Genomic DNA, 25,982 nt, shown 5'->3' with positions numbered 1-25,982 from the left:
TTGCTTTGCAGTTCATGCTGGCCTTGAGTTCACTTTGTAGCCCAGGCTGGTCTCAAACTCACAACGATCCTCCTGCCTCAGCCTCCCTAGTGCTGGGATTATAGGCATGCACCACCACGCCCGGTGAAAATTATATTTTCACAGGCGTAAGAAACTTAATCATGACATGCCTGACATGGCCTTACCCACAGCCAGCTCTGCAAATCCAACAGTAGAGCTACTACGATGACAGTTTTTCTGCATAGTATTCTTGATAACACTGCCAATTACTACTAAAGAAACTATTAAACATATTTCTGTCTCAAAGATAAATCAGAAAATAAGTATATGTTACTTTCAAGAACATCTTTATTATCTTTATTTTACCACTGGTCTTCCATCCTGCCAAAATGTGTACACAAATAAACATACAATTTATTCTATTGCTTTCCCTGAGTTTTTGCATCTGCATACCTTAAGAACAATACAGAGAATAATACAGATTTCTTTCTTTTCATTCAGACTATTTTCTGAGATATTTTTAAAGTCACAATTCCTATATGAGACAACAAAGACATACATAGGAAATTTCGTACTTGTTGGGTCAGCATCAAGCAATTACTTACTGAAACACAGAGCACAGGATTTACACAGGACAAGAGCTTCTTGTCCAATCTTATTTAAGGAAAAGGAATACAATGACTTTTCAGAGGGCTAACAGTGGCTAAAATTCATTTGCTCTTAAACGACTTGGTAACAACGTATCTCACAACAGATCTATGGGTAAAAGTCTTTTTTAATCTAATTACTGAAAAAGTGTTTTCTTTCATTTGTTCTAGGTACCTTTCTTAAATCTTAAGTGAAATGGTCTGGCTCAGGTGTAAAGTAGGAAAGCAAGAATAATTAGTTTAAAAAAAAAAAAAACAACCTTTATTTTTCAGTTTATTTTTTACTAAAACGAAAGTCCAGACTAATGTCATTCTTTTTGAAATAAGAAACTAGGACATTTTCAAATTGTCAATCTAAATATACATTTGGTATATTCAAGTGGACTAATGATAAAGTTAATTTTTAGGTTTAAATATTAAAAAAGAAGCACTATTTCCCTCTCACCCAAACTACAATCAGCGTAAGCAAAAGAGAAAAGAAAATTCTGTACCCTGACATCACTTCTAGATGAAGTTGTCCTGAGACAGTTAAGAAAGCTGGAACATTGAAGAAATTCTCCTCAGATATCTTTGTTTTGCTTGAAGGCTGCAAATGAAAAACACAAGTTACAAAAAGTTATTATGTATTTTGCTTTTTCACATTTGCACATGTGCCACAATTACAAATTAAAGTGCAATTAAACCTATGTGAGGATTGTTCATTCTCATGAAAACAAAGGCAGTTCTCAGCACTTATCTCAAAGAAAAAACACCTACTTAGGAAGTCTGCCTCACAGTTTCAAAACATACAATAACCAAAGAGAAGTATTTTTGTCATAAAATGCACTTTTTGTTTTTGGAACCAGGAATCGAACTGAGAACCTCTCACTTGCTAGGCGGGCTCCATGCCACTGAACTATATGCTATATGCCCTGGCCCCTAAAATGTACTTCTTACAAAAAAGTAATTCTGATTAATGATCAAAGCAAGGCAAGAGATCATGAATTTAAAACATTAAATGTGAGTAATTACATAATTTCTTCCATTTTTGACCCATAATTGAAACGTTTCTTAAGGTAAAAGCCCCTGGTGCCAGGTGTGGTGGCGCATGCCTGTAATCTCAGCACTCTAGATCAAGAGGATCATCATGAGGGCAAGGCTAGTGTGGACTACATAGACCCTCTCTCAAAAAAAAAAAAAGCCTCTGAACATGATGTGTGGTAGTATTATTATTAAAATATGAAGTTCTTAAAACCGATTTTATAAACACATTATACACTTTCAGCCCTCTGTATACAAAGGTTCTGCATCTGCAAATTCAACAACCTCAGATCAAAACTACTGAAAATTTCTATTTATACTGAACACACGTTTTCCCTTGTCATCAACCCCTAAATAATACAGCCTAACAACAATTTACATAGCATTTACATTGTTAGGTACTATAAGTAAATGAGAGATGTACTTAGAATGGAGGATGTACATGAGTTATATGCAAATACTACATTTTTACGTGAGACCTGCACACATCTGCAGATTTTAATGTCCCTGAAGGTCCTGGAATCAATCACCTACATATACCTAAGGGTAGTTATATTTAACTTTTTTTTTTGTTTTTTTTCCAGTACCGGGAATCGAACTCACGACCTCTCGCTTGCCAGGCAGGCCCTGTGCCGCTGAGCTAAATTCCCAGTCCCTATATTTAACTTTAATTACAATTATGAAGCAGAAAGAATAGGATCCCATTTTTAAAAGAGACATTTATAAAGTTACAATATAGACAAGATTATTCCATACGAAACAAGTAAAAGGCCAGCCAACATTTACAAGAAGTAAGCTTAAGAAAGCTATCTGGAGGCCAAACATGGCAAACAATATAGTTTAAAAAGCTTCCGAATCAAGTTATGGTTTTTATTCCCATTCTTTTGGAAAGAAACTAAATTACCTATTCTTGTATTTCAAACTATGCATTTATTTGAAAGTGTTTTAGTTTTAATAGTGCAGTCAGTATAAAAGCAATAAAACCAATTTAAAATATGTAACAGATGAGATAAGAATCCTTTTATAAAAAACAGCTTCAAAAATTAAATTATGGAAATGAAATGAAGGTACATTAAATTTCATTGGTTGTTCTAAAAATACTTTATATCATATGTAAATTTTTCATTTTTTTAATTGCCTATTATTTCTTCAAACATACTTTGATACTGGCCCTATGAATCCATTAAAAAAAATCTATTTCTCAGCTGGAGGTGTAGCTACAGGTAGAGGGTTTTCCTAGCATGTGCAAGGAGCTGGGTACCACACACACACAAATCCATCTCTAAATACAATTACCAATGAAAGGATATTGTTTCTAAGAGCTTATATGTTCAAACTTAAATATCTGAGTTGAAATATTAGCATTTCAAACTAAAAGCTATCTTCTATATTTTTAAACTTTTAATTTTTTATTGATATGTTTGTGATACATAATAATTACATTCATTTTGAGGAATATATATACATATATAGAAAATATATATAAAAATGTTTTAGTATAATAGTACAGTTAGTATAAAAGCATTGCACATATATATACATACATACATACTTGATCATTTTTGATCTCCCTTACGTCCACTTTCCCCTCTCCTTCCTTCCCCAATCCTCTTCCCTATCTCCAAAAAGTTGACCTCATGTTTTCTACCATCTGTCCTTTATTTTACTCCTTATTCATATTTTGGGCTTCTCATATGAGAGAATCCATGGGATATTTAACCTCTGTCTAACTTATTTCACATCACATTATGGTCTCCAGAGCTATCCATTTGCCTATAAATCACTCAAATTCATCCTTATTTATGGCTGATAATTTCTCCATTGTCATATATATCACATTTTCTTTATTTGTCTGCTGATGTAAGTCCAGGTTGTAACACAGTTTAGCTATTATGAATTGTGCTGCTGTAAACCTGGGTGTATGCATGTGCCACTATAGTATAATACCTTTAACTCTCCAGAAAGCACCCAGGAGAGGTAGAGCCAGTTTAAATGAAATTTCTATATTTAGTCTTTTTGAGGAATTTCCATACTGATTCCCATAGTGGTTGTACTAGTTTACATTCCTGCCAGCAATGTATAAAGGTTCCTCCCCCCCACCCCCCCCCATGTCCTCACCTGCATTTATTGCTTTTTGTGTTCTTGAAGATGGCCATTCTGACTGGAGTGAGATGGAATCTCAGACTTGTTTTGATTTGCATTTCCCTACTGGCTAAAGATGCTGGGCACATTTTTCATGTATTTATCAGCCATTTGTATTTCTTGTTATGAAAATATCTATTCAGCTTATTTGTGTATTTGTTTGATTGGCCCATTTGGTTTTGGGGGTCATTTTTGATTTCTAGATATTAGTCCTCTATCAGAAGAATAGCTGGCCAACTTTTTTCCCCATTCTGTAGACTGTCTCTTCACCCTGTTGATTCTCTGCTTTACTGTAGAAAATCTTTTCAATTTGATGTTGTCCAACAAATATTTTTTTTTTTTTTTTGGTTTTTCTCCGGTACCAGGAACCGAACTCATGACCTTGCGCTTGCCAGGCAGGCGCTTTGCCACTGAGCTAAATCCCCAGCCCTCCAACAAATATTTTAAGCCTTTTTTTCAAGGATCAGATGGCTTAAGACGCACAGAGGTTGTTTTTGTGTCTTCTGTGGCATTTCTTCACTTTTTAAATGAAGAACTGCTTTCTCTGTAAGAGCCAACAAATTTGTAAGACTACCATGCTCTCTCTTTTCCTTCATATTTCAGTCTATAATTTACATTGGTTTTTATTTCAAATTTACTTAAAATGATTTCTACTATTCCTGGTATATTTAAAAGGTCTTTATGGCCTTTAGGACTAGATTTTAATTTTTCCTATATTAGCACAAAATGAGTTCTGATCTTATATCTACATAACTGAGTGCCAATATAATGCTACTTCATTATGCCTTCCATTGCTACCCGTGAACATTTGGAGATTGAAATTCATATTACTTTATTATAAATTTGTTTTATTTCTATTTTATATTAATCATTACATTATTTAAATGCTTCTCTATTGTTTTGTTATCTATAAACTTTACAATATGAAAAAACCATTGTAAAGTATTTTTAAAAGTAATTACTAAGATTAATGTCAACAAATCTTGTTGGGGACAACAAATTATACATTGAAGCTAGGGTCTGCTGGAGGCAGGGCTTGCCTTACCTTGTGGGCCAACAGGAATGAGGACACTCCTGCTTTCTCTCAGCTATGGCTGAGGCCCAAAGGTCCCTGAAGCCATGGTGCTCACAGGGCGGAATGAGATCAGCTGAGGACAATACAGAGAGGGGGAGTACCCAGGTGTGGGGAAGGATCTTAACATGTTTCTTTTGTGATGCTAAACTTGCTCCTCATTCTACTTCTTTGTCCCTGTTCCAGGAAACGTATACCACCCCTTCCCTGGCATCAGCCCACTGGTAAGCGCCACTGCTGTTCCCTGACTGCCCCCTATGAGAATGTGCATATGCGCTCCATAAAGAACGGCAAGATTGGAGTCTTTTCTCTTTGCCCATCCTGAGGCACTGACCTCCCAGCGCCCCCTTATGCATTCCTCATGTTGTCCTGTTTTTTATTTCATCCTTCACCATATCCCACATGCAGGCAGCTGGGGATCTTGGACAGGTCCTCAGTAAAATTTGGTGGGGGAATCTCCAAAGCCTGTTCCTACTTCAGAAAAACCAAAAATGATTTAAAAATATGAGAATTCTGGAAAACAGATGTGTAACAACTAAGTGAACTTAAAATCAAGAAAAAGGCATCTTAAAGATAGTAGAATTAACCTAACAGCAGATTGCACACTTTGTTTTTAATGTATGTGGATCCTTCTCCAAGACAGACCATATACTAAGGCATAAAACAAATCTCAAAAAATTTTACAAACTGAAATAATATTTTATGGGTTGTGTCTAGATGTCCCTCCCAAAGCCTCATGTGGTGGGGCTTTTTCAGTGGTTGGATCTGTGTGAGGCTGGAAAATGATACAGTACAATGCTAGGATCAGGGCACGAGGATTAAGGGTATCAATGCTACCCACCTGAAGTAGCCTGGATAAAATATAAGAGATAGAGCTGTGATCACCTCTTGCTTGCTTTTGTTTTGCTGCCTTCTGCCCACCACGAACTGTTTCTCCTGTGCAACTCCTGTCTGCCATGCCACCCTGCTTTGGAGGCAGCTGATTATGGACTGAAACCTCCATAAATTGTGAGCCAAATAAACCTTTCTGCTTTTGGTATTCTATCTCAGCAACTAGGAAGAGTTACTAGATTTTAGTTAGTTGTTAATCACTAGATTTTGTCTCAGTAACTAACACAAATACAAAGTATCTTCTCTGGCCATAATGCAATAAAATAAAAAAAAAAAAAAAAAAAAAAAGGAATAGTTACCAGGGCAAAGTTTGGTGGTTTCTGAAAAAGTTAGTAACTATTCCTACGTGTATATAAAAAAACATTAAAACAAAGTTTTAAAATAAATACTTACAAATGTTCATAACAATACCATTAGCAATAACCAAAAGGTAGAAACTCAAATGTCCATCAATGGAGAAATGGATAAAGAAAATGTGATTTACACACAATATTATTCAGCCATAAGGAATAAATATACCTATGTTGTTTAAATTATTTATATATACTAAAACATAGATGAACCTTAAAAATATTAAACCAAGTAAAAGAAAATATATACAAAAGGCCTTATATTAAATAGATAAAATCCATAGTGACTGGTGAGAGTTACTATCTGCAGGAAGGAGAAAACTGAAAAATGAATTATAGTAGGGAAGTACTTCGGAAATATAGGAGATACCGATAATTGAGATAAGATTCAAATTTATTTCTCAATGGAAAGAGCATGTACAAAATCTCCATGCATATTCATACTAACCAAATATTAAAACATGGTAAAGTCTTAAAAATAGTGTGACAGAGGTACATAAATAAACCTGTGCCACAGAAATGAAAGCCCAGAAATAAGTGCACATTTATAGGTAAATGTAAAGGTATTATCTCAAATGGGGAGGTATGGATGTCCTCCTTCAAAAGTAGTTCTAGGTCAACTGGGTAGCCTTACAGAGATACTCCTCATTTACCGACCTACCTGTGTAACAACTGTTCTGACTAATGACTGAGGTACAACCCATGTTCGGACTCCAATGCAGGAATGTGAGCGGCAGTGTGGCCTTATGATAGCTACTTCTATGGTACAGTACTGTAATTTTTGGTGACTGTACAGTACAGTATTGTAGTTTTATATTGTTATACATTACAGTTCTGCATGTAAGTTATGCAAACAGAAGCAAATTCATCACGTTGGCATTTTCTTTGATCATTTTTTTTGTTCTGAATGTTATAACGTGTATACTATATACAATTCCTCATTTAGCGACCAATTCCTTTAAGGACCCAGACATAGGACCTGAACTTGGCTGTGGAATGAGGCATGTCTGAATCACATAGAAATAAGTTGCAGAAGTTTTATTTACATTATAGTGGATTTACATTAAACCTATATTTGGCACATAGCAGTCATTATTTAAATATTCAATTTATATTGCTTTAAATTTGCAACAATGATAATGTATTATGCATCTTATTCTGTTTCCTTTTTTTCCCCATTTAACTGTTGTGATATGTAGATCTGTTGCCTTTAGTTGTTACAATTATTCAATGATATATGTCTGCTACATTTTACTCCTTCTTCTAGTAATAAAGTCTTAGGTTGTTTTATTTTAGTTTACACCCAGAAAAAGTTACTGTTAATAGTCTTATACATATACTTTAATGGATCTGTGTAAAAATTTATTTAAAATACACATTGTAGGTACACAGGGTGTACAAGTTCCCTAGAATACACAATTTCAGTTTATATTCCACCAACATTTCCTGTAGGGTCCTGTTCCCTATGCATTAGTTTCCCATTGTTTTGTAACAAATTACTACACATTTAGTGGCTTAAAACAACACCCATTTATTGGCTCACAATTCTCTTGGTCAGAAGTCCAGAAGGACTTGGCTAAGATCTCATGTTACAAGGCTGAATCGAAGGGGTCAGCTGGGCTGCCTTCCTATCTACAGCTTGAGGTTTTCCTCCAGACGCTCTATTAGTAACAGAATTCAAAGTTTTTTGGAGTTGTAGGCCTGAATCTATTTTCTTAGTGTCTGCAGGTCAGGCTGCTCTTAGCTCCTATATGTCTCAGTACCTTTTATTTTTTTTTTTTATTTTTATTTTTTTTGGTTTTTCTCCGGTACCGGGAAGCGAACTCACGACCTTGCACTTGCTAGGCAGGCGCTTTTGCCGCTGAGCTAAATCTCCAGCCCCTTGTCTCAGTACCTTTTAATGTGCTCTTCTCCATCTGCAAGCAGCAATGTCATGTAGTATCATCTTGCAAACTTCTGACTTTTGCATCCAGCGGCAGGAAGCGATACTTTTACACGGCTCATGGTGGTGACATCAGTGTCCATATGGATAAGTTTTGCATCTTGAGGTCATCTAAGTACAGCATTCACCCCAAGTTTCTTAATCTTTCAGGTGTACCAAGAAATTCTGGCTCATAGACTCCTGAAAAGATTAACTGCTGCTCATTTTAATGGCTGAGGATAGGGGTGTATGAACCACGTGATCCATAGCAAATGACTCACAAGCAGTACGCTGATCAAACATACTGAAAAGCCAGTCAGTAATGCTATCTACCTAACAGAATGCCTGAAATTCAGAACACTGACAATGCCAAATGCTGGCAAGATGTAAAGCAGCAGGAATTTTCATTGACTCTTGGTGGGAATGCAAAATGGTACAATTATTCTGTCATACACTTAGCAGTTTCTTAACAAAACTAAACATACTCTTCCCATATGATTCTGGTTATGTCCTTTGTTATTCACCTAAAAAGATGCTGAAAACTTCTGTGAACACACACACACACAGTACATGGATGTTTATTGCAGCATTATTCATAATCATACAAACTTGGAAGCAACCAAGAAGTCCTATGAACTAGGAAGAATATTCCAGGCATGAGGACCAGCCAGTGGAGAGACAGGCATTTAAGCAGGTTCTGTAGCTGGAGGGGATCAGCTACCAGAGTGTGTTAAAAGATGAGGTTAGAGAGGAGGGCAAGAGTCATACAATTTCAAGGCCTTTATAGATCACAATAAAGAGGCTGAATTTTATTCTATGGAAACAAACCAACTACTGAAATGTTTTAGCAGTTGTAATCTGATGTTTATTAAGGACTATTCTAGGGTCTAAGTGGAGAATAGATAACATGGGGACAAGAATATAAGTGGGAAGACCAGTCAGAGGCAAAGAAACAGCACCTTCAATTAGACTAGTAACATTGACAGAAATGGAGAGAAAGGATTTATTGAAGGTAACTGATAAAATTTATGGAAAAATGAGATCTGGGTTTGGGGAGACAGGAAAAGCATAGATGAATGTCTTACTTCTAGGTTTTTTTTTTTAACTTAAGCAAACAGATGGATAGTAACAATTTTTACTGAGATGGAAAAAACTGTAAGAGGAAAAGGCTTTGGAGAGAAGAGATCAAGTTTTATTTAATACATATTATTTTTGAGTTTGTACAGGAAAACAAGTAGCCAGTTGCTTCTACAAATGCGGAGCTCATATGGAGAGGCTGGGGACTGAAGAGAAATGGGTTGACAGCTATCATTACGTAGCTGGCACATAAAGCCTTGGAACTAGATAAAAGTCACCAGGAGAAGGACTGTGGACTGTGGACTGTAGATTCTCACTTATGACAATATTCCCTAAAAAATATTTTAAGAATTTCTATTTAGGGGGCACATGTCAAAGATGTCCTACAGTACGTTCAAACTCCAGTGTAACAAAGACTTTTTCTGTGATTTTCATATAGGTGATCAGTGTATGAACCAAACAATATACACCCCTCACATACAAAGTTCTGGAACTGTACCCACAACTTCATACATGCTAGGCAAGCGTGCTGTACCAATGAGTTCCATCCCTAGCCTTTCTTAGGGATGTAACTCACTTTCTTAGCCTTTTTTTATTTTGAGACAAGGTCTCATCAAGTTGGTGAGGCTGGTCTTGGACTTAAGATCCTTCTGCCTCCACCTTCTAAGTAGCTGAGATTACAGGTATGTGCCACTATGCTCAGTTCCAACAAAGTAGATTTGAGCCACCCGATAAACAGTCATTATTTGTATCTATTTTACACATTGCATTCCAGTATAAGATTTCGCTTGCACAAGACTTTTGGACAAAACCATTTGAGACCAATATAATAATTTTTCAAAGTCCCTCCTATCCCGAAGTATGACTCAATTAACTTTTCTCTGATCATACATTTATTAAAGCAACACAATTTAACTTTGCCTTTATCTATTGCATATAAGAAAAAAACTTTGCTAGGGTATTTTGCCATTAGAAGACGGAAAACAGCAGAGCCAAGAAAGGGAAAACCAAAAACAGCCAGCAAATTTAGAATGTGTGTAGCACAGTGCAAGGAAATATTAAACAAATATTGTGAACTGTCTTTCAGTTATCCATTCTCACAGCAGAACAAATATAGCTGAGTTGTTTTACGATCTCAAGGGAATAAAGTAGAAAAACTCATACAAATCCGACTCTGTCTCCACCTAAGGAGAAAGCAAGCAGCAGTAGCTGCCAAGAGGGAAGGAATATAATGCACAATGGAAAATTTACTTGACTTCAATGATCACCAAAGCATTCATATCGTATTTCACCTTCTTTTGCTTTTTCCACCTTCTACTTTGTCTCCTTACCCCCAAATCCCTCCCAATTCTATTTATTCATAATTTCAAAGAGGAAAAGTTGAGAACAGAATGCATAAATTGAACCATGCCACAGAAACCTACACGATCTAGAATTAATATAGTATGCTACTGTCCTATTTATCCCAGTCTGCAGTTTCCTTTAAAGATCACAAAGGAAAAGAGAATATTCACTATGTGTACGCGTCACATGACCAGTGAATGTGCTATTTTCTTTCTTCATTCAAATTAAGGGATTATATGGAGGCCAAACCTTTCATGATACAAATAGTAAAAAATCAAAGAAGCTTTGAGTTAAAAGCTAAATGAAATCTTAATTTACCTTTTTTTTTTTCTTTTTTGGTAAAAGTAGAACCTAGAGCTTAGAAGGCTAAGCATTAAGTGTTCAGGCACGTGTTATATGCAACTAATTTATGGCAAGATCAGTAGTAGAATGCAGGTTTCTCAGCTTCTAGCACAATCACCTTCCAAGTTGCTCTCATATTTTTTTTCTGTAGACCTGCTAGTATACAAAACACCTTTCGGGGGAAAAAATTTATATATATGTATGTATGTACATATATACATGTATATTATTCCAAAATAAGGAATTCTGATCACATTAAACAAAATATAAGAACTAAATCTGTCATACAATCTCCACAGATTTGTGATTTGGCAGTTTTACGTTCCCTATTATGCCCTGTCTCAAGTGTGGCTGCTATCATTTCTAAACGAACGGCTCCAGCATGCCATCAGACTGTATTTCATATATAAAAGCTAAAGCCAAAGGCAACAGACTCAATACACTGTATTCTACTGCTAGTTATGTTAGTTTCAGGATTTCCTGCTTATTAACAATCTGTATGAAGGCCATTCACTGATCTAATAATTTCCAATAAGCCCAGTTTGTGTTCCCAAACTTTCCAATTGCTACAAATGTGTATCTTGGAGTATACTGAACTTCTAGAATAAAAATAATCTTTCTTAAAATAGGGGTCCATTTACATTCCAGAACAGCCACTAACCATAACACCCACTCTCAGCCCTGAGAAAGGTTTCCTTCTGGCAACTATTTGATCAGTAGGAAAGGAAGTTGTTAGCTCAGACTGTTTGTAAACAGTCTGCTTTCCTGCTGAGCAGTCTGAGAGAGTCAAAGAACAAGCAAAGGGCCTTGGAGTCTCTAAGATCAGAGGACAAAACTGGGCAGAACAAAAGGTGAATAAACAATGCTGCCTTTTTTTTTTAAACAGGAGAAAAACACTGTAAAGTTGGAAAAAACAAAACAAAACAAAACAAATTTGTACCCAATATGAAGGATAAAAGGCATCAAACATTTTAACTTTTACTCAAAAATATTAATTCTGGCTATCTGACAGGACAATAACAATGCAGAGTACAATGTCCCATTCTCCAGCCTTACCCTTGAGGAGGGAAACCTACTGTTCTCCAGAGGTAAGTTTCCAAATCACTTATCCCAGCCAAAAACTTTACTATCACTAAACATAGTAAGTACTCAATAAATAGCTATAGAACAAAAGGACACTAAGCATTGTGAATCTTATCAAATTTCTTTCTATGAAAGCTAGTTCCTTATCTTTCACACCTTCTCATATAAATACAGCACTTCATTTCAGTCAACAATTGCTAAAAGAATATATTTTTTTGCAGCTGCTATACAGAGGAAAGCAAATTACTGATATACCATAAAAAAGGGTTGGCTGCCATTCACCTCTGGCTGTGGTACTCAAGGATAAGCCATTATAAGGAATACTGCTGATGTAAATTTTCACCATTTTGATGCTATTCAAGAAATATTCTAGTAACTTGGGGGGATTAAAGTATCTCCTGCAGTAGATGGAATATTTCCTACAAGGATCATATTCATAAAATAAATACCCAATTTTTAACAAAATTCCAGTCCTCCAAACAATAAACTGGCACAGGTCCTAAAAAAACATAAACTCAAAGGTTTATGTTTATGAAAGTGACATTTTATTTATGACTACTTAACTGAATTCCAGTGCCCAGAATAGCAACATGAAAATTCAATTTAAAAAAAAAAAAAAGGAAAATCCATTTTTCTACTTTAATTGGCAATGGAAACAATTATTCAGAGAGAAAAAAATTCTCTCACACTAAAAAGTTCAAAGCTCTCTAACAGACTAACTAGCCAACAGTGTAACTACTTCTGGGAAAATGTAGGACAGGAATATAGATAATAAAAACAAAAGAAATGTATTTTTTTTACTGACATGCATAAACTACTTTCTTTTTCCTTTTAGTTTTTTTTTCCCCCTGGTACCGGGAATCGAACTCATGATCTTGCGCTTGCCAGGCAGGCGCTGTGCCGCTGAGCTAAATCCCCAGCCCCTAAACTACTTTCTAAATATCAGGATCCAAGCACATTTTAGGATCACTTTAACTGCTCCAAATCACTATCTGTCCACCCAGCACTAGACTTTTATGTGGTTTCTCCTCCGTTGTACTTCCCCAAATTACTCTCCACACAGCGGTGAGAATGTTCTTCCTAAAATATACACATTATTCCACTGCTTATAGTATGAGTTGGATATGGCTTGAGAGTGTCTCTCAAGGTTTCAAGTACTGAAATTTAATCCATTGTTTTCTTTTTTTTTTTTTGGTCTTTTTGAGACAGGGTCGCGCTATGCAGTGCAGGCTGGCTTGAGCCCACTTTGTAGCCCAGGCTGGTCTCAAGCTCACAACGATCCTCCTGCCTCATGTGTGAGGTGTTTTGTTGGTCCTTGCTGTTGCTGTTGTTGAGACAGCGTCTCACTGTGTATGTAACCCAGGCTGGCCTCAAATTCCCATGAGCCTCCCAAGTGCTGGGATTATAGGTGTGTGCCACCATGCCCAGCCTGCATTGTAAGGTATCATGAGGAAGAAAATTGAGCGTCTGGTGGTATATGCCTGTTATCCCAGCCCTCAGGAGGCTGAGGCAGGAGGATCAGCAGGAGGATCACTGTGAGCTCGAGACCAGCTTGGGCTACAAAGAGAGCTTAAGGCCAGCCTGCCCAGGCTTTTCTCGAACTTGCAATGATCCTCCTGCCTCAGCCTCACGAGTACTGGGATTACAGCCGTGCACCCCCATACCCGGCCCAGCTTGAACTGCATAGTGAGATCCTGTCTCAAACACACACACACACACACACACACACAAAAGAAAATTTAATCTCACTGTGGTGCTTTGGAGGTGGGGTCTTTGGGAAGTGATTAGTACTAGATAAATTCATTAGGGTGGAGCCCCACTGCAGAATCTTGTTGGCTTTATCAGAGGAAGCAGAGACCAGAAGATATAGAGACACGCATGACTGCTCTCTGTGTCTTACCTATCATGATGCCCTGAGCCACCTTGAGACTGTCAGCAAAATCAGGCCATAAAGGCCATCAGGAGATCCAGCCCTTCAACCATGCCCTCCAGAAACATTAGTCAAAATAAACCTCTCTTCTTGATAATTTACCCAGTCTATGGTGCTGTCATTAGCAACAGAAAGTAAACTAAATCAATTTGGAACTCTCTGAAGACTTCCCATGTCACTCAAACTCCTTTATCTGAAGTTGCAGTACACATTTTTGACTACAGCAACTATGGAGAGATATTGGAATTTAGTGGGTATCACCTGAATTTCAAACATCCCAGAGAACATTCATGTTAGTGAATTACATGAATTTTATTCTTTTAATATAATCTGACTTTTCTGTAATACATTCTCTATGTAAGTCAAGGGAGAGCTCTACATTGTCTAGTGTAGAACTCTACCAAGAATTATTTACCATTTCACCAAGTATCACCGCCAGTTGCAAACTGTTCATAATATTTAAGTCATCAATACAACTTATAAATAATTTATAACTGTCAAAGCCACTACTTCTCTATAATCCTATATAAAGATTATTTATATTCTTTTAAATCATCTGTATAATGAATTACACTAATTAAAGTACTTTTTTATATTAAGTTTGAAGCACTAGATTTTTTTCACTAAGTGTATAAAATTTTTCTTATGATTTATATTTCACTTTGGGAGAAAGTATTACATTTGTTTTTTTTAAAAAGTGGTGCACCTCATGAAACTGAACATCACTGCCATCACTGCCATCTGCCCCTACTCTCAACTCATTGTCACACAGTCCCTTAATGACAGAGACATGTTCTGAGAATTGTGATTGTGTTGCTGCACAAACATCATAGATCATACTTATACAAACCTAGAGAAAATGTCTGTTTTTTGCAACAGGGTCTTCTTAAATTGCACTGGCAGTCTCAAATTCCTAGGCTCAAGAGGTCTTGCTGGAATTACAGGCATGTGTCACCGCTCATGGCTGAGTAGTCTCCTGATGCAATCAAGAAACATTTTAAATGTGAGCTGCATGAGGCTGCTGCCAATGGAACATGGCACACACCTTACAGCAAACTGTTATCTGTAAGTAGAGGTATACTCTAAGACAATGATAAAATATAGCATGGTAAATACATAAACCAGTGTGCTAATTTTAATTGTTCAGTTCACTATGAGACTCCTGGAGAAGAGACTGGATCATGGGGCCCTGCACTCATCACTGATGTGCACAGGGGAATGTGCTGTTAGGGAGCAGGGCCCAGACGGAGGTAGGTCACTGCGGGTGTGCCTCTGGGGTTACAGATCCCTCTGGTGTCTCTTTTTTGCTCTGCTTCCTGGCCGCCATGAAGTTAACAGCTTTGTTCTGCTACGATGTTCCTGGCTTGGATTCAGCCAATCCTGGGCTGAAACCATGAACCAAAATAAACCTCTCCTCATTTACCTTGTAGGTGTTTGTCCCAGCAATGGGATGGCTGACTAAAACAACCAGTAAATAGTCACTTATTACTAGCAAGGATTATGTATTATACATACTTGTATGTGCTATACTTTTATACCATTGGTAGCACAGTAGTTTTATTATAGCAGCATACCATAAACAGGCAAGTAAGGATATGTTACTGGAAGAAAGGGATTTTTTAATTCCAGTATGACTTTATGGGACCACTGTCATATAGGCAGGCTGTTGTTAATTTAAGCATATGTGGCACGAGACAATACTTGTGTGGTATCAATTCCCAGTACTCTTTCCCTCTTTCACTACACTCTGTCCACACTGGCCTTCATGGTTGTTTCTTAAAACATAAGACAGTTCTAATCACATAGCTTCTGTAACTTGCTATTCCTTCTGACTAGAACATTCTTCCTCAGATACCAACATTACTTACTTTCTTCACAGTGTTTTTACAAGAACATCTCACTAAGGCTTTCACTGAGTACCCACTTTAAACTAGAATCTCCTCTTCCCTAATCTCTTTTTCCAGTTTATTTTTCTCCACACTCCTAATCACTATCCTGTTAAGGGATAAGTCATCCTAACACTCAGTAGCTTAAAATAATAATCTATTTGTACCTTTCACAATTCAGTGGGTTGCCTGGGTTTGGTGAGGTGGTTCTTGTGTGGGGTATCTTGTGGTTAGTCAAATGGCTGCATTGAGCTAAATATTCAAAATGACTTCTCCAACCAGAAGTCTAGTGCCTTACTCTTGGCACACAAAGCTGGCAACCAGCTGTACACTCTGTCTGACATATAGCTTTCCCATATGAATAGTTTAAAAGCTAGCTCAAAGTACGGTGGTCTTACTGTAGCCAGATTTCCTCCCTCAGAGATCAGGCTCTGAAAGAACAAAGGCACCAGTTGTGAGGTTTATGACCTAGCAAAGGTAACTTTTTAAAAAATTTGTAGTTTATTAGTAGATGTGTGTTTACATTCGTTGATACATGTACATAACAAATCTTAATTCCTTTTTTTCTAAACATTTCTACCATGTTCTATTAGTTACATAAAACCAGCCCAAACTAAGTGCAGGTGGGCACCACAGAGGGATATAGGCACTGTGATGCACACTGTGCCAGGGAGCTATTTTTGGAGACAGTGATGAGAGTATCTACCATACCCTCTATTTTTTTTTTTTTAATTTCCTGTTCTATAAGGATTCCACAAGGAAAAGAACTTTGTGTATTTTGTTCACTACTATATTTTTTCAATACATGTTATATATTCAATTACTATCAATTAGAAAAAGGACTAATTATTGCCTTAGGTAAGTGATATGTAACAATAATTCACTGTATCTGCTTGCTTCTCACTTACCAATTTAATTTTCTAAAAGGCACCTGGGATGAAACTGGGTAATTTTGGAATCAGAAAGTAGTGGTTTTCTAAAACAGCAGTGAAGAAAAAAATTAGAAAATGATTTTATTTTTAAAAAGGCAAAAAACAGGAATCTTTTTTTAAAGACTGAAAATAAACAATTTTTTAAAAAACCCTACATGTGTAAGTAATCACAATAAATATAAACAGACTAAAATACGCAATAAAAAATGCAGACTAAGAGATTAGAATTTTTAAAATATCTGAGATATATTCTATCAAGATGCAATGGCAAAATAAGATAATAAAAGGTTTACAGTAAAACTTTAGCTGATAGTAAAAGAATTCTAAGTAAATACTGATTTAAAAAACCAAACAAGCACGGTGTGGGGTGGTTAGGGGTATAACTCAGTGGTAGAGTTCTTGCCACATGTGAGGCCCTAGGTTTGACTTGTAACATATTTAAAACAAAATAAATAGGTATGATTAAATAAATACCAGACAAAATACATAAATCACAAGACAAATGTAGTGGTAGAAAGAGGGATACTATACTGTAGAATAATTAAAGGTTAATTTATTAAGAAGAAATTCCAAATTTATATTTATCTAATAATGTAATTTCAGAAATATATAGAACAAGCTAGGTGTGGCTGGGGTAAACCTGTAATGCTGATGTTATGGGTTGTGTCTAGATGTCTCCCCACAGCCTCAGGTAGTCATGGTGGGCTTCTACAGTTTATGATTGATTCATGGTCCACTGCTGGGATTATAGGTGTGAGTGCTACACCTGCCCTGGGTTGGGAAGCCTGAATACAATATAAGGGAGGGAAAGAGGCTCACTCTTCCCGCCTCCTTCTCCCTCTTTGCTTTTGTTGCTTTTGCTGTTTTCCTCCGCCATAAACTGTTGCCATGTGCCACTAAGCCAGCTGAGTATGGACTGAAACTTCCACAAACTGTGAGCTAAATACATCTTTCATTCCTTAATTCTGGGCATCAGGTATTTTGTCTCAGCAGTGAGAGAAAAGTAACCAAGACAGCCAGCATTCAGGAGGCTGAGGCAAGAGGACTGCTGTGAGCATGAGGCCAGCCTGGTCTACACAGTGAGTTCAAGGCTAGCCTAGACTAGATGGTAAGACCTTGCCTCAAAAAAACCCCAATTAATTAATTAATTAAAAAATAAAAATAACCTATTAGAAAAAAATGAAAATATATGAAAGGATTGTAATAGATCAATAATTGACATATAATGAAAACTAAGTATGCTGTAGATTTGATCGTACAAAAAAACCTTATTCTATAGATGTATAATAAATGCTGCACCCAGTAAATGAAAAGGTACACAGAACATTCACACTACCACAAGATAATATTAAAGGGCAGGAGTGGCTAACTTGCATGTGCCTAACTTGCATGTGTCAGGTCCCGAGTTTGATTCCTAGTACCAAAAAAGAAAGATATAATAAGCACTGGGAAATAAATGTAATAAAGATATACATGCTCTTTATAAAGAAAATTACTAAGCTGTATTGAAAATTTATTAAAAAATGCCCACATATGCTACATATGTTGAGTGACATGCAACGGTGAGGGACAGGAAGACTGAACACCATAAAATGAATACCCATTTTCCAAACTGATCTCCAGAATCAATATTATTCCAATTAAAGGTCAAACAGATGGGGGCTGCTGGGAGAACTTGAGAAAATGCTCTGTAAGTTTATCTGGAAGAGAAGATCAAGGATAGCCAAAAACTCCTAAAATTAGGAGGGCAGCTTTGTCCTACCACATATCAAAACTTTTCAAACAATAATGGCAATTATGACATGGAGGTCCTGGCATGGATATATTTGATAAAACAATGGAATGGAATAGCACATACAGAAATAGAAATGCATGTATATGGAAATCTGACTTATGACAGCGCTGGCAATTCCAATCACAATAGAAAAGTGGACAAATTCAATAAATGGTACTAAAATAATTAGTTTTCTATTCTGAAAAAAAATCAGTCTCATCACAATCAAAAGTTAGTTCCTGGCAGATTAAAGACGCATATGCACAACTATGAAGCTCTCAGGAAGTAATTTAGAAAGTATTTCTAAAGACACACAAGTAGAAACCGTAAAAGACAAGATTGAAACCTGACTACATTAAAACTGAGAACTCTCCATCAAATGATAGTATAGAGAAAGAGCAACACAGACTGGGAGAAGTCATCTTCCATAAGACTACCCAGAATTAAAAAAAAAAAAAAAAAAAAAAAAAAATCAAAGCAAAATAACCACTCAATAGAAAATAGAAAAGGAAAGGCGTGGCCAACATTCCTAACTAGAGGTTCTTAATCTCATAGTTATTACAGAAAGACAGATTAAAGCCACACTAAGATCCATTTTATATCCATGATATTGGTAAAATCTTAAAACACTGAAAATAGTAGGTATTGGCAAGGATATGGGACAACATACCCTACTGGTGGCTGTTTAAATTCATTCTTCCTTTGCTATAAAATTTTGGATTTATCTATAGAAAAGTTGAAGCCATGAACACTGTCTTCCTCTATTCCATGCATACCTTGGGAAGTACACTGGAATCACCCAGAGACCCTTAAAAAATACTGAATGCTGCATAAGTCCCATCCTGAGGGATTCTGATTTAACAGGAATAAAATACTAAGCCAACCCCCCAAGAAAACCAACCCCGAAGAAACTCATCACAAAAGACTGATTCCACTTAAAACATACCCTTGTAATGTCCAGAATTTGCTTTTTTTTTGAGACAGAGTCTTGCTATGTAGTGCAGACTGGCCTTAGACTCACTTATATAGCCCAGGCTGGCCTTGAACTCATGGTGATCCTCTTGCCTCAGCCTCTCAAGTGCCAGTATTAAAGGTGTGCGGCACCAGGCCCAGCTCACAATTCACTTTTAATGTGCTATTCACATTCACATTGTTTTGGTGGCATTTACTATAGTAGGATTTTGTTTTTCTCCTTTAAAAAAATCTTGTAAATTTATGTTGCTGAGAGGCAAAACAGAAATAACTTTGTAAGTCAAAGAGCACTAGCATAATACTTTGTATAAAAAAGAAGCTTTAACAAATATTTACACAATGAATCAAATGGTACAATTTTAGCCCAGCTGTGTGGCTGACAGGATTTGAGTATTTTAAAATTCACTGTACTTGGTGGGTACCAGACGATGGAAGAAACAACTCAGTCTTCTGGAAAGAAGTACCCCCAGGCTGTATCAACTCGCAATCTGATTGATGCTTTTTGTTTTCTTTTTAACCACAATGCTAAATCACAAGAGTCTCACTTCACAGTGAAATCAGCAAGAACCACAACAGCTTCTCCAGTCAGTTCTCTTCTCAGTGTCCTTGAAAACAAGACTTCTCTTAACTTTGTGTGGTATTGTTTTTTCTCTTTTAATTAAAAATTTTAATTAAAAAAGCAGTATATAAAATTCAAATTGGAGAAAAATTTGAATTTAGTAATATATTCTGACAGCTGTTTCATAAAAAACAGTACCTTTACATATTGAAATAAAAGTTGGAGCAATATATAAAAGCAATTTGTTAATCAAAATATAAAATACAGTACATGTCTCTTTTGTATGAGCAACTACTCTCTGCATTCTTCAGCTATATATATCCACATGTGGGTAGTAACAGTGTATAACATTCAAAGCAACATTCCTGGTAACAGTAAAAGAGTGGAAATAATCACAATGTCATCAATAAAAGAATAGGTTCAATGCATTAAAATGCACGCCTTGATAGACTGGAACAAGATGCACACTTAAAAGAATGAAGCAGATTCTTGGAAGGAACAAGATATCTATGGCAGGTGTACAGCAAGCTACCATTGGTATAGTAAATATATAAAAATATATGTATAACTTTGTGTAGTATTGAATATTCCTGGGTTGCTATATAGATAACAAAGACTGCTTACAGGAAGGAGAATGGGTAGCTAGGAGTTAAGAATAGAGCAAAGTGACTTACTACTTTATGCTTCAAAAACTTTTGAAAATGTGTACTTTATGCTGTTTTCTTCAACTCTGGGTATTACACTCAGGGCCTTTGCATTGAGCTATATCCCCAGCCCTAGATAAAATCCCAAGCCCTATATAGAAATTATTTTTACATTGAAACAGGGTCTAAGTCGCTAAATTATGCAGGCCAAGCTTGAATTTGCAATCCTCCTGCCTCAGCCTCCTAGAGTGCTGGGATTAAAGGCATATTCCATAATGCCTGGCTTCTTTTTTAAGTAATATATGCATAGGATCAAACCTTCAAATATAGAAAGGTAGACCCCATACCCAGAGACAAACAATTGAGATTCTATCCTCCTAGGTATATTCTAGGGTCAGGATTTTGTAGAAACTGGACCTCTTGAATAGAAATAGACATCTCAACAACAATAAAAATGGCTAGTCTTAAGGTTGAAAAATTTGCAAAGCTAAAATTCCTCTGAGAAGATATTAACCAATAATATTTAAATGTTTCAGGTTTGTGTGGGCTAGAACTCTACTCTAAAGGAAACTTATGCAATCTACATGGGGAAACAAAACTGATGTGTGAGAAACCTTCACAAAACAAAGGAAAGATATGCTGTCACCACTGACTACAAGAGTACAATAACAGCTGCACAAGGGAAGTTTAATATTAGTTGAAAAAACGGTTTTTTCAGAAGAGGTCTGACATACGTTAGCTCACATACCATCTAAAAAGTTTAAAAGAAAATATGTAAGAGTGTAACAGTAAATAAAACCTCAAAACATCACGCAGAACTTAATGATACCTGCCATAAAATCTGAGCCATAAAAATTTACAGCCACCAATATTCTTGATACCCAGCAACTTCTCATTACTATTTCTAGAATGTACAACAGTTTGGAAAGGACAAATGCCAGTGCTTCCATCAGCCTACTCTTGAATACGGTATTCCTTCTTTTGGATTAGCACTTTGAAGCTTTTGTATATGTCATTCACTTAATCCTTACACCTACAAGTGTTGTGCTATTCACATTTTACAAGCGAGGTAAATGAGGATTATGGTGGTAAACAGTCCAAAGTGATGGCCTTTCTATCTGCCTCACTTCTGGTATGACAACACTGGAAGCTCTTCAGAGCCATTCTTCAGTAACTGGTGAAAGTTACTGAAAACAAAACAAAACAAAACAAAACAAAAAACAACACTTAAAGTGTCTGGAAATGGCCCTAAAAGTATGTAGCAAGTGAAGAAACATGTATTCAAGAAAATCTATAAAACTTCATATGAACAAAGGCATCGAAAGCATTTGAACTGTATCACTTGAGACTGATATGACCAAGAACAGGACTCAGTTTACCCCAAGATCCCAGGTGGAAGGTTCTTGTCCAGGCTCATGGGGTATGGGTTCCAGGCATGAGAGGCAAGCTGCCGAGCCCTGGGACTGCTGTTACCCACTTCTCTGGGCACTCAGTTCTGAAATCAGATGTCAAAGAGAAGCATCCATGTTCTTCCCTCTAGATCCAAGATTTTGCTTGGGAAGAGAAGCAGGCCAAAAGACTGAGGCCCAAATCTCTCCCAAAAGACACTGACCTCACTTACAATAGAGTGTGCTCTGAATAGTGCTCTCTGAAGGAGGCACGGTTGTGGTGAAAGGCAACTGGAGATTGGCCGATTCACTGCAGATAAGGGCTACACTGTAGATCTGTTTGTTTGCGGAAAAGGAACTGGGGCAGTTATCTGGGAAGAGCCCTTTTGAGTGCAGAACAAATGTCACACACTGACCTTGGGAACTATCCCCATATATCAGCTTGTGAGGCAATTTATGCCCCAGGATTTTGCTGGAAATAATAGAGCGATCAGTTTGCCAATGGTCTTAGGAAGGGAAAGCCTTGTCCAAACCAGTGCCATTTCTGGGTGATTGCAGGCATATGCAAGACTGTGTGCCCTGAGGGCAACACCAGTGCCTCCCCATTTCAGGAGAGGCGGGGGCAGGTATAGATTTGTATTTAGGATATATAAGAGAACTCTTACAACACTGTCAATAACAAGAAGACAAACTACCAATTAAAAAATAGAGACTTCTCCTCCTTATTACACAAACGGTCAATAAGTACGTGAGAAAAATGCCAACATCCTTAGTCATTCAGGAAATGCAAATCAGAACCACAACTGAGATACCGTTTTACATCTGTTAGGATGACTACAACCAAAGAAACAAAAAATAACAAGTGTAGGAGAGGATGCGATGAAACTGGATCCCTCATACACTGCTAGTCGGAGTGTGGCATGGTGCAGCCCCTTGAAAAACAATTTGGTAGTTTTTCATAATGTTGAACACAGAGTTACCATGAATCAGAAGTTCCACCCAAAAGAAATGAAATCAGATATTCACAACCTTTTCTTAAGTGTCCTCTGTAGCATTATTCATAGTAGCTAATACAGAAACAGCACAAATGCCTATCAAGTGACAAAAGGACAAACAAAACGTGGCACATCACACAATGAACTACTAGCGGTGTATAAAAATGAAGGAAGTGCAGATATACGCTACAACACGAACTGCAAAACTAAGTGGAAGATGTCAGACACAAAAGACCGTATGTTGTATGATCATATGATATGAAATGTTCCAGAAAAGAGCATAACTGTAGATCAGCAGTCAGAGCTCAGGGTGGGGACAGGAACGGGCTGCTAATAAGCACAGGGTTTATTTTGAAGGTGATGAAAACGCCCTCAAATGAGAATTGGTGACTGGCTGCACAACTCTAAATGTACTAAAAACCATGAAAGTGTATACTCTTAAGTGAGTGAATTTTATGGTACATGATGTATGTCTTAATAAAATTGTTTTCTAGAAACCCTGCTCCAATTCCTCATTCTAAGGCTAGCCAGCTTTATTTTTTTATAATTCATCAATATAAGCCTTCTAATCTCTACCCTTAGTCTAATAAAAACCTCTTGCTTAATTCAATTCTCCAATTCTTCTCACATTGTTCTCATTTCTTGGAATACTCTCCCTAAGGTACAGTACAGTGAAGTTACATGTCCATCTTGAAGACTTCTTTGACCAACCAACTCAGTCCTCTGTGATGATATTTTGCTGTATATTCCATAATGCTTATAACTGGTAACAGTGTAATTGGAAATGTATATACAGTTTACCTTATTCCTCAGAAATTTCTAATCTGCCACAGCCTCTAATTCTGGCCTTAATCTCTATCATCTTCTCAGAGACAAACTACAGGAACTTCTGGACTTATGATGGGGCTACATTCTGATAAACTATAAACTTCAGATATGCATTCAATACATGTGACCGACTGAACACCACAGCTTGACAACACAGTACAGTGTAGTAGGTGTGGTTGTTTACCCCCATGGTCATGTGGCTAACTGGGATCTGCTGCTGCCCAGCATCATGACAGGGTATAGATACAGTCCAGGAAAAAAGATCAAAATTCAAAATTTAAAGAATGATTTCTGGGCTGGGGTACAGCTCAATAGGAAATGTTTGCTTAGCATGCATAAGGTCGCGGCTTTAATCTCCAGCACCACAAAACCAAAATATGGTTTCTGCTGAATGCTCATCCCTTTTGTACTGAGGTTAAAGCAAAAAATTGTAAGTTGAACTATCCTAAGTTGGGGACCATCCACAGTTGCTCCAGAATTATAAAGATCAAACATAATTTGGGAACTCAGAGCTTCAAGACCAAGAAGCAAAACAATACTGTAGAAGAAGTAATATCAATGGTGAATAAAAGCATACTTTCCTTCAACAACTACTGTCAACTCACCAACTTTACAGTACAGAACCTCAACTACATCTTTATACTCCCATAAAGCTTAGCAGTGCATCTTGAACACAGATGGTAACAAATGTCTGCTGAATAACAAATGAATGCTTTGAATGCAACTTTTTACATATGTATTCAGCAGGCTCCAAGCCTTAACAAATATCCAGAGTCCAAAAGAAGGAAATGGAATGAAGGAAAGAAAATTAAAATGATAAAACGGATATTCACTTCTCATTAGGAGTATTAGAAATACATATTCCTGCCGTGCTTCTTTACAGTCTTACTGGCCTCAAACCTGGGTGTACACTAGGCATCCTTATCTTTAAATGATTACTGACACTTCAGTGCTGTCATAGGAAAAAATGCTATTAAGAGAAGCAAAAATTTAAATGTAAAACTCCACCTCTTCCTAAAAGTGACCAACCAGATTCGTGTCCTTTTGCCTCCACCAGCAGCTAAGAGGAAATTAACAATGAATCTTGGAATGAGAGAGGTGTGTGAGATGAAAATAAGAGCACTGAAGCACGGCATGGTGGCACATGTCTGTAACTCTAGCACTCTGGAGGCCAACGCAGGATGACCCCAAGTCTGAGCCCAGCCTGAGCAACTTAGATGATGCCTCAAAATTAAAAAAAAAAAAAAAGGCTGGGAATCCAGTGAGATGGCCCTGGAATCAATCATCAGTACTGAAAAGAAAAGAAAAAAAAAAGGACTACTTCCAAAGGATAAAGGGTTGAAGATAAGTCTTACTATAGTAGTTAAACTTCTGAAAGCAACAAAGACAGCAGGCTACAGATGGCATAAAAGTCACTGATTACTGAAAACTTCTTCAGACCCTGACCTAGGATCAGTGAATCCAAGAGTGTGTCTTTCTGGACACTCTGAAGAGCCAAGTCTACTTCCACTATGTAAAACTCCTCTTCCTATCCCTGAAATAATGTGCACATGGAACACTTCTCATTTATTTTGCTTTAGGAAGATATGTTTTCCCCTCTTCCTAGTCATATTTACTTGGTAAAAGGCTTAGTGTTGTTCAGAGGTCAAAATGCACATATTAGAATCACTCAGATCTGCTTAGGAGATTTCCGTGGTAGCATACCAATTATTCTACATTTATCATTGTTAAAATTTGTTGAAGAATTATTTAAACTTGTTTAATTTGGGTCTCTCTACAAGTACCTTTTTATGTAAAAATTCATTTAAATTGTACTTTGGCTTCTCTGCCTTTATTTTGTAATTCAGTGGTTTAGATTAAGGGATTATGAACTGTATTTAAGTTAATTTTTCTTCACTTCAATATTCAGAAGAATATCAAGAAGCAAAGGGAAAACAAACAACTAAAGGAGAATATTTTTTAGAATATACTGGTATTTTGTCATTTGTTACTTCTTTAAAAACATATACACAGATGCTAACGTTCCTACTTTAAAATGTATTTTTATTCTACTTTATTCCAGAAAGTTAATTAACATCACGAGTTCTTCAGGTCATATATGAAAAAAGATAGCATTTGTTATTCTTAATAACGACTTTAATATGTCAGGGTAACTTCTCCCAGTGAATGCTTTGTTTAATAACAT

At 36.7% G+C, this 25,982-nt stretch overlaps 1 protein-coding gene across 3 annotated transcripts in view; it reads right to left on the bottom strand.

Annotated features, from left to right (window-relative positions):
- The window catches only part of Nars2 (asparaginyl-tRNA synthetase 2, mitochondrial (putative)), a 117,264-nt gene that overhangs the window by 72,295 nt on the left and 18,987 nt on the right, over positions 1 to 25,982 (bottom strand). For 2 of the 3 annotated variants that reach the window (XM_005379814.2, XM_005379815.2), the window contains exon 6: positions 1,139 to 1,233. In XM_005379814.2, coding sequence (XP_005379871.1) covers positions 1,139 to 1,233 — 95 coding nt within the window. Of the gene's footprint in view, positions 1 to 1,138; positions 1,234 to 21,965; positions 22,052 to 25,982 lie in introns of those variants that run through there. The other variant, XM_005379816.2, reaches the window with a different exon arrangement.

This window comes from Chinchilla lanigera, unplaced genomic scaffold (genome assembly GCF_000276665.1).
Source record: "Chinchilla lanigera isolate Chin_1 unplaced genomic scaffold, ChiLan1.0 scaffold00013, whole genome shotgun sequence".
Classification (NCBI taxonomy): domain Eukaryota; kingdom Metazoa; phylum Chordata; class Mammalia; order Rodentia; family Chinchillidae; genus Chinchilla; species Chinchilla lanigera.
The sequence above is the reverse complement of the archived record's forward strand: the minus strand, read 5'-3'. Positions and strand labels throughout refer to the sequence as shown.